The sequence below is a fragment of the Pinus tabuliformis genome, chromosome 9 (genome assembly GCF_031772625.1).
Source record: "Pinus tabuliformis cultivar Carrire ecotype Pingquan chromosome 9, CPIR1, whole genome shotgun sequence".
NCBI lineage: Eukaryota > Viridiplantae > Streptophyta > Pinopsida > Pinales > Pinaceae > Pinus > Pinus tabuliformis.
This window is the reverse complement of record NC_142307.1, coordinates 1,010,899,238-1,010,913,513: the sequence shown is the minus strand read 5'-3', so window position 1 is coordinate 1,010,913,513 and position 14,276 is coordinate 1,010,899,238. Positions and strand designations below refer to the sequence as shown.

The 14,276-nt window shown below is 42.6% G+C and overlaps 1 protein-coding gene across 1 annotated transcript in view; it reads left to right on the top strand.

Moving 5' to 3' along the window:
- The window catches only part of LOC149152141 (chaperone protein dnaJ GFA2, mitochondrial-like), a 240,918-nt gene that overhangs the window by 21,657 nt on the left and 204,985 nt on the right, over nt 1–14,276 (top strand). The window contains exon 7 of the mRNA XM_089439251.1: nt 13,389–13,514. Coding sequence (XP_089295377.1) covers nt 13,389–13,514 — 126 coding nt within the window. The remainder of the gene's footprint in view (nt 1–13,388; nt 13,515–14,276) is intronic.

Sequence of the window (14,276 nt, the reverse complement as noted above, 5' to 3'; positions counted from 1 at the left end):
TCACTTGGGAAGAAAGAATGGGAGGATTGGGTAATCATCTGACATCTGATACTCTTTGAGGATGTGTAGGGCATCCAAGACAAGAGTAGGCAAGAGGACCGATATTCTTTGAGGGCTGGGAACCCAAGATAAGAATAGTCCTAGAAGGTCATACTCGAAGAACACCCGAGTGGGTATGTACCTTGAGAGACAATGATGAAGGTGTCTATAAATCATTGGTCTCGCCAACATTGTAGCTCATGGTCTTGTAAAGAGATGGAGCGTTAGTCAAGGCCTTGCACTATGACAATGTTGATGGATATGATGCTATAACAGATGGATTGCTTATCTGGTTTCTCTTATGTTAATTCTTCAAGATTGATAATAGCCAAACACCTTGTCATGTTGTATGAATACCTCCCTAGTTAAGAGGGAGTGTTGAAGGAAAGTGTAACTAGGTTTGGTCTTCATAAATGTACTTTTAATATTTGTACTTATTCAAGAAAAGAAATATTATTTTATAATATATGTCAATGAGTTTCTTGCTCATTGAAGTAGGTCTAGCACATGTCAAAGTGCTATAGGTAAGTCAAATAGTCAAAAGAAAATGTTGAAGGCCTTAAGGGCATGTTACACCATGTATAAATATATAATTCAAAGGGACAACCTCCAAGCAAAGTCAAGTCTACTCCTATGCAATGGCAACATCAAGAAGCTCCTTCAATCATGCTACACAACCATGAAAACTATCTGAAATCTGGTCAACAAATCAACGTCCAAACAACCCTCAAAGTCGGCCTACAAACAGCCCTCAAAGTCAGCCTACAAACAGTCAATCAAGTCGGCCTACAAGTCGGCCTAAGTGGAGGGACAATCCTATATTTATAGAGGCTGCCCACTCCAAATACAACGCACTACTAAATCTCTGAAATCCGCAAGAAAAAGAGAGGACAAGAAGATCGAAGGAAGCCGAGGTAAAGGGTCTACTAGGGCAGCGAAGTAAGGAGGAAGAACAACGAAGTTTGAGGGACTATTTCTAGGACATACATAGTCCCACGTGCGAGGAATTGAAGGATAGTCTGCGGCTATAACAACAGTGAGATCACAGTCATATATTATTCTTTGTTTGGGCTAGTGACTTAGGCCTATTAGGCCTCATACTCAAGCGAAGAAGAGGGTCTCTCTAGCGAAGGAAAAAGGAGCTAAAAGCTTAAAGGAAACCTCCCACACGTGCGAGAAGGCAGGGCTGCAGTACCACTATATCAAGCCTGCACTATACATCAAGAAGAAGCTCGATTGGGTCAAGAGAAAGAAGGTATACCCTTGGTGAAAGATCTCACTAAGGATCAAAGATTAGTCTCTTCTAGAACTAGTATAAGAGAGCCTACTAAGGAATAGAAGAACAAAGTGCTGGAAGGAGGAGGACGAAGTGCCGAAAGAAGTGCCAGGGTATATGGTGCAGAAAGGAGTGAAGGCTTGACTTGTGCTTGGAGGATCTCTTTGTCAGGGGTCTAGGGTTTGTCATTGATCAATAGAAGCTTCAATAAGAGAAATTCACCGAAGGGTTTTCCTCTCAAGAGAAGAGAGGTTTTGGCCCTGGTAGAGAGCCAACATCTGGTGTTTGTTTTATGCTTTGATAGCGGTTTGATGAAGTACACAGATGCACTAATAATAATAAGAAGAAGAATAAGCTAATAAGAAAAGTAAAAAGACTCCACAAATTGTTGTCAAGTAATGAAGAATCACACTACACTACTTTGTCCTAGATTCTTCAACACTAGGAACAATTTCCCAAACATCATTCTTCATTATAGATTGGTATTCTTCTTGCATTGCATTCTTCCATTCTTGATGTTCGACTACCTTTTCATAAGTGGTAGGTTATGCTTCAATAAGATTAGTCATGTAAGCTGCATAACCTGAATATCTTTTAGGTTTCTTGCTCTCTTTGAATGTTCCTTTTGTTGCTGCATGTCCTTTGGCTTCTTGTAGAGTTGACCTTAACTTTCTAGAATGATCACTGGTTGCACGGGTTCACTTGGTCCTTCAGTTTTTTTCATGATTAGTTGTAGGTTCTGGAGGATTGTCTTGTCTTGAAACTTCTTAATTTGTAAAGATAGGTTCTTCTTCTTCATCAGAATGAATGGGAATTTCCTTGGACTTCTTGTATGCAATGATTTCATAAAAAATGACATCTCTGCTTACTTCAATATGAGTTTCTTCCTTGATGTAGACTCTATATGCTTTTAATGAGGTGCTATATCCAACAAAGATGCCTTTCATACCTGTTGGGTGCAGCTTCTTCCCTCTGTCCTTGGGGATGTGAATGTATATAGGACATTCAAAAATTCTGAGATGATGGACATTTGGTTTCTTTCCTGTGAATGCTTCTTTTGGGGTCATGTCATCAAGAATTCTGTGAGGGCTTCGATTTTGTATATAAACTATTGTTACAAAAGCTTCTTCTTCTTCCTCCGGACTTGGGTAAACCTGTGATAAAATCCATTGAGACCTCCTCCCAACATTGACTTGGAATGGCTAAAGGTTGTAACAAACCCGGGGTCTTAATTGTCTCAACTTTATTTTGTTGGCAAACCAAACATTCTGCCACAAACTTTTGAATATCAATTTAAGGCCATCCCCAAACAAATTCCTTTTTGACCCTGTGTTAAGTTTCTAAAAATCCTGAGTGCACTCCTAAGGGAGAGGTGTGTTGATTTGGGGTAGCATCGGATGTGCTCTAGCCACGAAAATTGGTGGAGAGGCTAAGGCACATGAGATCTCCAATACCCAGAAAGGGTTTGGGCAGATTCTAAAAAATTTGAGAGATATTAAAATAATTAATATTTTTAATGGAGTCCCTAAGTCTAAACTTAGGGAAAATAAAATATTAATGTGAATTAATACAAAATTGTGTTAGAATGGTCCAAAAGTCATGGATCAAGCTAGATCTAATCTTAGCCGTTGATTAGGGACTTAATCTCGGTCGTTGATTTGTCAATGGGTAAAGTATAAGAGGAGGCTTGAGGGTCACTTGGAGAACACACCAAGGGATCAAGATTTCGACTTTCTGGGGCTAGGTTTGCTGAGAAGGTTGAGAGAGTGATTAGAGTTGCAACTGAGGGGTAGTAAATGCAGAAGCAGAGAGGCAGAGATAACACTGAGAGGATCAGCGAGTAGCCGGAGAGAGGGATGCAGAATTAGCCAAGGGTTCACGCAGAGCCAGGCAGGGCTCACGCAGAGGCAACCAGGAGCTGTGCAGTGCCTCAAAGGGCCAGCGTGGGTGACGTAGAGGGCCAAACGACTGACGCAGTGCCTCCAGAGGCTGACGTAGGCCAAGCTAAAGTGATGCTGGGCTACTGCTGGGCCAGAGAGAGGCTGACGCAGTCTCTAGAGGCTGATGCTGGGGTTTCGTGGGGTAGCTTGGTGCTATGGAGCTTCCAGAGTGTTTATCCGGGGTTTCAGCCGGAATATCTGTTTCCGAGTAGAGAGGTAGTACTGCCGAGATTTTTCTCTGTTGGGTGAGCCAGATTTGGCACCCAGATTGTATTCTGAAACTGCTTAATAAATCAAATCCTCAGATAGCTGCACCGATTTTCCGACATTGGGTTTTTTCGGGGACATTAGTCCAAAAACAATGGTATCACTTGTGTGCTTGTTTCTATTTCCTTTAGTTGATGATCTGTAATGTGTTGAGCATGTACTTGTATTTATTTCCAGTATTTACATGGTAAATAACTTGTTAATTAACAGAACAAGTAGGTAGGAATAAATCAGTAAAGTGCATGAAGGGTTTCTAATGTGTCAGACTTAGAAATTTCAACATGGTATCGGAGTGTGGTTGCAGATCACAGGAGAACTGAGGACATCAGCCGAGCAGAGCAGCAACAATAGAAAACAGATGTCTCGAGTGACAGACGCTGTTCCTAGCAGAGTAGCAGCAAGGAAGGGGTGACGCAGTGCCTGTGTCATCAAGATTGAGCTAGGAAGAGGCAACATAGAGGTTGAGGGAGGCAAAGACAAGCTCACGCAGAGCCACACAGAGGCCAGGAGGGCTGACGCAGTTGGCTGAGGAAGCTGATTTGCCGGTGCCGGGATTGTGCAGAGCCTAGGAGCTCTAACCTTCAGTTTGCTGGGGTTTAGGAGGCTGTGGGTAAGTTGCAGAGTAGAGCTGGTGGGGTACTGTAGTCAGAACAATACCTAACAGGGAAAGGCCAAGGAGGAGGGAGTTGCTACCGAGGATTTCTAGCCGAGAAATCTGGATCAGTGGTGCAACTGCACTAATGATCAGAGTGGGGGCATCTCGACATTGGCAGAAGGGTTTCCAGGAGGGAAATCGACGCTCAGAGGGAGTCACTCCAAGGACTTCCATGAGGGAAGTAGAGGAGTAGCAATATGGCAGTGAACGGGGTAAGAGACCAAGACAGACTGGACAGAGCCTCAAATTGCGTGGTCTGGAAGGCCAGAATCCTATCCGTTCTAGCTTGGAATCGTGTCAAGCACTTCGCCTTGAGAACGATAGCTATCCCAGTTGACCTAGTTGATAACGACAAGTACGAGGAGGCAATGGTGAGGGCCAAGAGCATCATTCTTGACGGGGTCAAGGACCATGTAGTACCACATTTTGCCGAAAAAGAAATGACAAATGAGATGTGGGAGGCCCTAAAGAAATTGTACTATCATACTTCTGTGCAGAGAAGGATGTTACTAGAAAATCAGCTGCAATCATACCAGATGTAGAAGGGAGAACAGATCGACCCCTTCCTCGGTCGATTGAAGGAGATTCGAGATCAGCTGACTTCCATAGGGGCCACGCCGGATCAAGAATTGATGGTGAGAACAACCCTGAACGCAGTCTCAAAAGACTGGGAGGTGTTTGTCCAGAGCATACTGGGCAGGGCGACCCTTCCAGATTGGGAGGAAATGTGGGCTGCTCTTCGCCAAGAAGAGATCAGAAGGCTGAGCAAGGCGAGAAGCAACGACAAGGGGATCAAAATCAAGGAGGAGGAGGAGGAGGAGGAGGTGGATGCTGCCCTAGCATCTGAGGGAAAGCAGGAGAAATGGAAGAAGAAGGACCTCTCCAAGGTCAAATGCTTCCACTGTGGGGAGCTGGGTCATTATGCGACCCAGTGTCCAAGGAAGAAGAGCAAGGGAGAGGCCTCCGAGACCAAGGCTGCACCAGCAAGGGCAAAGAAGGAAGTGGAGACAGACGATGACTGTGCCATGAGTGCACACACACCACTTGAGCAGAAGTGGGGAGACATCGAGCTGTAGTCAGACGGACTACAGGGGATGAGGGGCATGATTCTCTTGGATTATACCTTGTTACGGGAGCCCCGAAGAGGAGTAGTGGCACTGGTAGATGTCAGTAGAGATGGATGCAGATGGAGCGAGAGAGGGAGCTACAGTGCAGGATTCCCAGGACAGAGTGAGGCAACAGTGCGAGAAGCACGAGAGTGTTGCACCAGTATTGGATGACACAGAGAGGTGTGCATCGGTGAGAGATGCATGGAGTAGTTGCAGCAACGCAGAGTCAGAGAGGGAGCACTTGTCAGTGACAGAGGGAGCTTCAGCATCAAGAGGGTTTCTAGCCCGACGGAGATGTCAGAGTTGGGAAGATCAGTTACTTACTTCTCACTGCTCAGTAACTGAGTTGCAGTGCAACAGTTAGCAGTGGCAGTGCTATGGGCAGCACAATGCAACATGATGAGAGGGGTTGCAGTGCAGATGCAACATTGGCAGTGGCAGGGCCATGGGCAACAACGCACATGCAAAGGGAGTTGCAGTACGGATGCAACAGTGGCAGTGATAGGGCCATGGGTAGCAGTATAGGATGTAGCAACGCAGATGATGGGCAGAAGGCCTAGCATCAGCACAGGGACTGATGCCGGATGATTAGGGTGGTACTCAGTGAGGAGTATTGCTAGAGCATAGTCCTCGCTAAGAGGGAGTGTTGATTTGGGGTAGCATCAGATGTGCTCTAGCCACGAAAATTGGTGGAGAGGCTAAGGCACATGAGATTTCCAATACCCAGAAAGGGTTTGGGCAGATTCTAAACAGTTTGAGAGATATTAAAATAATTAATATTTTTAATGGAGTCCCTAAGTCTAAACTTATGGAAAATAAAATATTAATGTGAATTAATATAAAACTGTGTTAGAATGGTCCAAAAGTCATGGATCAAGCCAGATCTAATCTTAGCCATTGATTAGGGACTTAATCTCGGCCGTTGATTTGTCAACGAGAAAAGTATAAGAGGAGGCTTGAGGGTCACTTGGAGAACATACCAAGATATCAAGATTTCGACTTTCAGGGGCTGGGTTTGCCGAGAAAGTTGAGAGAATGATCAGAGTTGCAGGTGAGGGGTAGTGAATACAGAAGCAGAGAGGCAGAGATAGCACCGGGAGGATTGACGCAGTAGCTGGAGAGAGGGACACAGAAGCAACCAAGGGTTCACGCAGAGCCAGCCAGTGCTCACGCAGAAGCAGCCAGGAGCTGCGCAGTGCCTCAGAGGGCTAGCAGACGTAGGCCAAGCTAGAGTGATGCTGGGCCAGAGAGAGGCTGACGCTGGGGTTTCATGGGGCAAATTGGAGCTGTGGAGCTGCCGAAGTGTTTATCCCGGGTTTCAGCTGGAATATCTGCTTCCGAGTAGAGAGGTACTGTTGCCAAGATTTTTCTCTATTGGGTGAGCTGGATTTGGCACCCAGACTGTATTCTGAAACTACTTAATAAATCAAACCCTCAGATAGCTGCACCGGTTTTCCCGCATTGGGTTTTCCGAGGACATTAGTCCAAAAACAACGGTGTCACTTGTGTGCTTGTTTCTATTTCCTTCAGTTGATGATCTGTAATGTGTTGAGCATGTACTTGTATTTATTTCCAGTATTTACATGGTAAATAACTTGTTAATTAACAGAACAAGTAGGTAGGAATAAATCAGTAAAGTGCATGAAGGGTTTCTAACGTGTCAGACTTAGAAATTTCAACATAGTATCAGAGCGTGGTTGTAGATCACAGGAGAACTGAGGACATCAGCCGAGCAGAGCAGCAGCAACAGAAAACAACTGTCCCGAGTGATAGAAGCTGTTCCTAGCAGAGTAGCAGCAAGGAAGGGGTGACGCAGTGCCTGCGTCATCAAGATTGAGCTAGGAAGAGGCAGCGCAGAGGTTGAGGGAGGCAAATACAGGCTCATGCAGAGCCACACAGAGGCCAGGAGGGCTGACGCAGTTGGCTAAGGAAGCTGATTGCTGGCGCTGGGATTGCACAGAGCCTAGGAGCCCTAACCTTAAATTTGCTGGGATTTAGGAGGCTATGGGTAAGTTGCAGAGTAGAGCTGGTGGGGTACTGTAGTCAGAACATTACCTGACAGGGCAAGGCCAAGGAGGAGGGAGTTGCTACCGAGGATTTCTAGCCGAGAAATCTAGATTAGTGGTGCAACTGCACTAATGATCGGAATGGGGGCATCTCGACATTGGCAGAAGAGTTTCCAGGAGGGAAATTGAGGCTTAGAGGGAGTCACTCCAAGAACTTCCAGGAGGGAAGTAGAGGAGCAACAAGATGGCAGTGAACGGGGTAAGAGACCAGGACAGACTAGATGGAGCCTCAAACTTCGTAGTCTCGTGTCAAGCACTTTGCCTTGAGGACGATAGCATCTCACTGCTGTCGCATGCATGAAAGTGTTTTTCAGTTTTCGTTAACATCTCACTGTTATCGCATGCATGAAACTGTTTTTCACGAACGGTCATCGATTCGCGACTCGCCTCACCCACATGCATGTTGTTCCGTTTTTTGAATATTTCATTCACTGTTTGCATGCACGATCATTCACTTATGCTTACACTCAGTCTCACCATGCATTCAGACTTCTCATGTTTTCAGTCGCCCGTCGGCTGGACTGGGCTGCCTTGGCCCGGACCGTTTCTTGCCCAGCTAGCACTGCGCATTTCTGGAAGCGAAGGCTTTGCCTTCCCTCCAGAAATTGTGCAAGCCTAGCCAGGCATTGACCTCCAAGCTTGCATTGCGCAATTCTTGGAGGCAGTGTTCTGTTGGCCCCAGAAACTGCACAATGCAATTTGCTGGTTGCATGTCACTGTTGACTAAAATTACGCAGTTTCAGTGCTCAACAGGCCAGGCTGGACTGTGCATTGCGCAGTTCCAGTGGTCAATCAGCCTCCTGACAGCCCGGACTGTGCCTTGCGCAGTTTTGGCAGTCAGTCTACCGACCTCTTGACCGAAATTGCGCAACTTTCATGATCAATCACACAGGTATGTTGCAAGTCAGCCCTCAAGTTTGTTTTGGTTTTCGACTGACAGATTACTTGCCATGAGTGTTGCAATGTCTCCAGGTATCACAGGTGTTCATCTACCTCTCAGCAGCACATGTACAATGGTTTCCAAGAGAGCTGAGTCAAAGACACCGTTTAGAGCACACTTGGAGATGCAGTCGATCAAGTGTCTATGAACTTGCCTACCCACAAAGACATCAAGTTGTTCATAGGCAAGGACATCAAGATATGACAACATCAACATCATAGCAAGCAGCACCATAAACAACAGCTGAAGGCAACATACCGGATGCAGCGAACATAAGAGGAAGGTTGTTGACAACACATAGGTGGAACAAAGTTGCAAGCCCAAGCATCCACTTGTGATGAAGCAACTTTGGAAGACTCAGGATATGAGGCGACGACGCGACATGGAGATTATGCGAAGACAGAGAACAGAACAGAGAAGGAGTTGCATGTGATGAAGCAACAATTCAAGGAAGAATAGGAGCTGCATAGACAAGAGAATGAGTTGCATTAGAAACATGTATAGCAGTGGGCGCAACATGCACTCACGGATGAAACTGCGCCCATACAAGTTATAGATCCATCGTAGCAGCTGGCACGAAGCAAACATGGTGAGCAGTGTTGTTGATCGCATGCAAGCGAATTCAACAAAATGCATGTCATTGTGCGCACACATGCAATCTAACCCACACTCACCGAGGCAAAGACAAGAAGCAAGTCTGACTGGAGCTGAACATGTAGTTCACAGTTGATGTGCATGACCACCATCACACACTGGAAGATCAACACGGACACTATGCATCAGTGTGTTACCGGTTCAGCTGCACCCAAGAAGACCATGTGCATGTTAGCCGACGAGTTCGATGGAGGAGCCACACCAATGCACTAGGATGCAACAGGGGCAAGAGTTTGCTTCAACAAGATGTCACCATGGAGCGCATGTACACCATCACGAACGACCAAGCTTGGCATTAGCTCACCAACTTCACCATCACAAGCATGTCAAAGAGTTGGTCTCATCACAACGGATCGAGTGTCAGTGATGTCTTGCATGGCTTGCTCAATCCATTTTGTCTCACATGGGCACATGTGCATTGTAATGTAACGTCTTGTCAATTTCAAGTTCAAGTGTCGATAGTTGGATGTAATAGTCATAGAGTAGATGAAGAGTCATGAGGGTAGATGAACTGTCACAAAGGGGGATGTCAAGGGTCACCCCACCCTTTGCTATAAATATAACCTCATAACTCATTTAAAGGCTTTTGGTCAACCAAGCTTCCGATAAGAATATCTTGGAGAGAGCTTGGACAATATTGTAACGAGCCTTGGCTTCTCCACTACGCAGAGCAAGTATATCTCTTTGGAGGAGCAGGCAGTTGTGGCTGTAACATTCCGCTATCAGAACTAGTGGTCGAACGTGGATGTATTGTATGACTGGAACTTACACTTTTTAATATAACAAGAGCCATCACATTCATGCATATGGTTGTATTGCATTCTATGCTATCTGGTTTACTCTAAATGATATATGTATTGGTTTACTTACGCATGCATGTATAGCTATCTATGTATGTATGTATGAATCTTTCTGAAATATGTTGTTAGTTTAACCATCACTTTAGATTCCTTGTTAACTTGCCTTCCATGCTGTGATGCATCTTCGCTCGTGTGTTCTCTTCCAGGCCGCGTACTATTACAGGTTTCCAAGGGGCGCACTCACCTCACCCTGAGTGTGTTAGAACCTCTCATGCACCTTCCTTGACTTACTGCAACTGTCACACCCTTGCTACCAATAGGGACATATTACTTGCCTCTGTGCAAATCACGGTCAAGGCATTACCGTACGACCCACTACTGGGACTCCTACACCAAACGTTCTGAGGTCTAATTGGAACTTCTTACCGGGGAGATCCCCTTACATGTTGGCGGGTCCAGCACCGTCGACAAATCTATATGATTTTGATGAGGTGCTATATCCAACAAAGATGCCTTTCATACCTGTTGGGTCCAACTTCTTCCTTTTGTCCTTGGGGATGTGAATGTATATAGGACATTCAAAAATTCTAAGATGATGGACATTTGGTTTCTTTCCTGTGAATGCTTCTTCCGGGGTCATCTCATCAAGAATTCTGTGAGGGCTTCGATTTGTCTATAAACTATTGTTACAAAAGCTTCTCCGCATAAGGTCTTGGGAAGCTTCTCCCCAAACAATAACTTTGCCATCAACAAATGCCACCCTATCACCTTTATCTTCTAAGCAAGAAATAGAAAGTAAGTTCTTTTTCAAACTTGGGACATAAAGGATATTATTGAAATGATATTTCCACTAGATTCCAGCTCCAAGGAAGGAGATCCAATCCCTTTGACCGAGTAGCTATTCTTGTCTCCAAGTTCCATTGAGTGAGAAGAGTTTCCTTTTGATAGAGTTTTGAGTTGACCACATTCCCCTGTCATGTGCCTTGAAGCTCCATTGTCTATTACCCGTCTATTATCATCTTCAATTGAACCTATAAAAGCGGAATAAAGACTTCCATCCATGACTTCTTTAGATAGCTTGGAGATGAACTTAATGATGCAACCTATGATAGATTCAAGGAGACTTCTAAGAGTCTTGAGACCTTCCTTCATTTATCTTGCCATTGGAGAGGGAGAGAAAAGATAGCTACTTCAAGAATGTCTTCAAACAAGAGTGCCAACAAAATGTGATCCTCAAGCTGCCCTTCCTTCACCTTAGCTCTAAAACCATGTTGAGAAATCAATGTGCTAGTAGATTAGGGTTGATTCCTCTTACTTGATAATTACTTGTGAATGTTAGTTGGCTTTTATTTCTTTTATTATGTCTTCTTCATCAAGGAGTTACCAAAAATATAAAGTGCATGAAGATCACAAATGACAAAGAACACAAAAATGTAGGCTCCAAGCTAGGGCAAAACCTCAAAAGGGGGAAAACCTAAACAACTTCTCTTCTTATAGAATCAGATCAAAGTGAGATATCCAAGAGCCAAAAACAAGACCAAGATCTCCACATAGACCCAAGTCATCGCTCCTTCAAAACTCCTCCAACCAAGTCAAAGTCAACAAAAGTCAATGCTGGTCAAGCATTGTCAAATTTGGTCAAGCACAGAAATTCGGAACTGCAACTTCAAAGAGTTGCCCCAGCACCTTCGCACGTGTGAATAGAAACAAGCCAAAAACCACCAAATTCTCTTTCCTTTGACTTCTTCTCTCTCCCTTGGCTTTGCTATTCTTCTTCTTGTATTTGGCACAAAAATTGATGTGTGAGTTGAATGAGCAAATGAGGTCGAAGTGTCTTGTATATATAGCTGTCCAGGAGGTCGAAAAGATGCCTCTTCTAGGCCGACTTGTCCAGGCAGGGCCAACTTGGTCTTGTGGGTGACAAAATGACTCTTTTGACTCAATTTTTTTTTTCTTTTTTCTTACAAATAGTCCAAAGGGACTTTGACACATGACAAATTTTCTTTTTGACTCAATAAACGCTAGAAGCATGAAAAACATGCTTTGACTAGAAATAATAATGATAATAATAATAAAAATTCTTTTTCTTCTTTTTGTTTTTACATGAAATACATATTGATAAAACTACAATGATAATTATGAAGACTGAGCCTAGGTACATTTTCAACTGTTTGGCCACCTGTGGACATAAATATTTAAATTGAATTAAATTAAATTAATGTTGAAAAACATTGTAAATAAATACCCATTAGCTCTTGAAGAAGAAAAATTACTCTGGAAAGTTAAACCTCTTCAATGCAACAGTGGGAGCTACGTTACAGACGTAAACAAAAGCAGCAAATAGTAAAAGAAAGAAAGAAACAAAATGGGCTCCAAAAACATATTGAAAATGGAACTTGCAATTTATATTACTTAAGTAGTGTGGAAAGTGGACCACAAGGGGTACTTTTGGTAAGTTTATTTCTAATATTCTACAATGTGAATTCTCAATATTTTTTGGTTCGTTCTTCCTATGAGTGGTCCAGAAAGGGTATTTCTGTAAGTGTTTCTTGCAGCACATCTTTCATTGCCAAGTTATAAAACTCTTGTTCCCCCAATGTTCCTGTACCAAAACATTTTGGAAATCAAAATGCCTCAGAAATTGTTTAGAAACTTGTGAAAATACTACGGAGCCATTTCATATTGCTCGTAATAGGAAAACTTTTCTTGTTTGCTTGCTAGTTGTTTTTGGCTTGGACGGTTTATTTACACCCCTCTAATTATTCATTGGGCTCTGGGACCCTCATAAGCCCCTTACAAATTTAAAAATACAGTATGCTGATCCAAAAAAAAGACTTTTTTAATGAAAGAAAAAAAAAACCCTACATGGCACTTATTTTCCTGCATTTTTGGCATCTTTCCACCATTTCTGATTACTACATGTAGTGCAACCTGCATGATTACCACCACACACTTCATTTAAGGACAACAAACTACATATTTGGGCAGAAATCAGCCCCTAACTGTAGCACTGTTCCTAACAATGCAGGTGGCTTGGACAATAAGTATTTTTTGGATATTTTCGGTAAAATTTAACTTAGTTATGTTCAGTGATTACAACTTATGTTATTATTTTTCAATTTTTGAGAGCTAGGTAAATTTTATATAACTCATTTTATATTTTGGCATATATAGCCTATTCAATAGGGCTAATTTTGGACATCGCATAATGTAATGCCATATGGGATTTTGTTGATTATGTTTATTATTGTAATTTTTCCTGAAAGTTTACTATTTAAAAATATATATATTTTGTTATTCTTTACTTTTTAAGAATGTCATTTCCCTGTTTTGTAACATTTTTTTTGGGTTGTATTTCCATGTTATCTCTATTTCAGAAACTATACCATTTTGGAAACAATAGCAATTTCGTGTTTTGTGCAATTTAGGTTCTCTGTTTGTTAATATTGACTTTCGTTGTCAACTTGTGTATGCTGCAAATATTTTATAGCTTGAGAACACTTTGATTGAAGTTTTCAATATCAATTTTTTGTTTATACAATTTGATTTTCATATCAGGCAGATATACTAATTGTTGGATTCTGAGATCTTTGTAAAAGTTTAGATGTTCAAAAACCTAATTGATCTTTTGAATTATTATAGGTTGGCCCGGAAGGTTTTGCACAGGCAGAAGCAGGGGGTGGTCCAGGTGGTCCTGGAGGTGGAGGCTCTGGTTTTGGATTTGGTGGTTTTGGTTTTGAAGACTTGTTTGGAGGAGGAATGAATGAGGTATCTGTAGTCAGTAATATTTTCTGAATGTTGACTATTAAAATTGTTTCATTAGATCACAAAATGGTCATTCCTTAATGTGTGCTCTGGAAAACTACGAAATTTGAGCTGGATTACTCATATATTCAGAGGAATGGGTTTGATATACTATCATTTTGAGTCTTAACTAGGCATTTTGATGCGAAATTGCTAGCTACACTTTCAGAGATGCTAAATGCTTCCTGGAATGGAGATGGTTATGTGCATTTAGAAATTTTGCAAGTTGTGACAGCACTCGTACATTGGTCTAAAGTCATAAATATTTACTGTAGTCTAGGATCACATTAACGCAAATTATTTGTCATCTTGTAAAAGAATGTGTGACTAGCTGCACTTTCCAGCTAGTATTAATTGATTTCTGGAGAGAAACCGGTATTGTGCATTGAGAAAATTTGCCTGATGTGATTGTACCACATAGATCATGCACTACTGATATATCAGTCTATACTCATATGTATGTGTTCTATGCTCATAAAATGCAAGATCTTGGATAATTTTTATAAGCTAAAAAAAACATGTAAAAAGCAAAAGAAAAGTCTTAGTGCTGAATCCAACTTCTGGTATGCATCTATGAGTACATTATACAAGTCTTTGAGCTATACAGTGGTTTCTTACCAAGACACAACTCCATGTTGACCTCTAATCACAAGAATGCATGGGGTTCTAAGAAAATTAATTTCCGTAAGCAATAACATTATAACTGCTTTCCTTTTATTCAGCTGT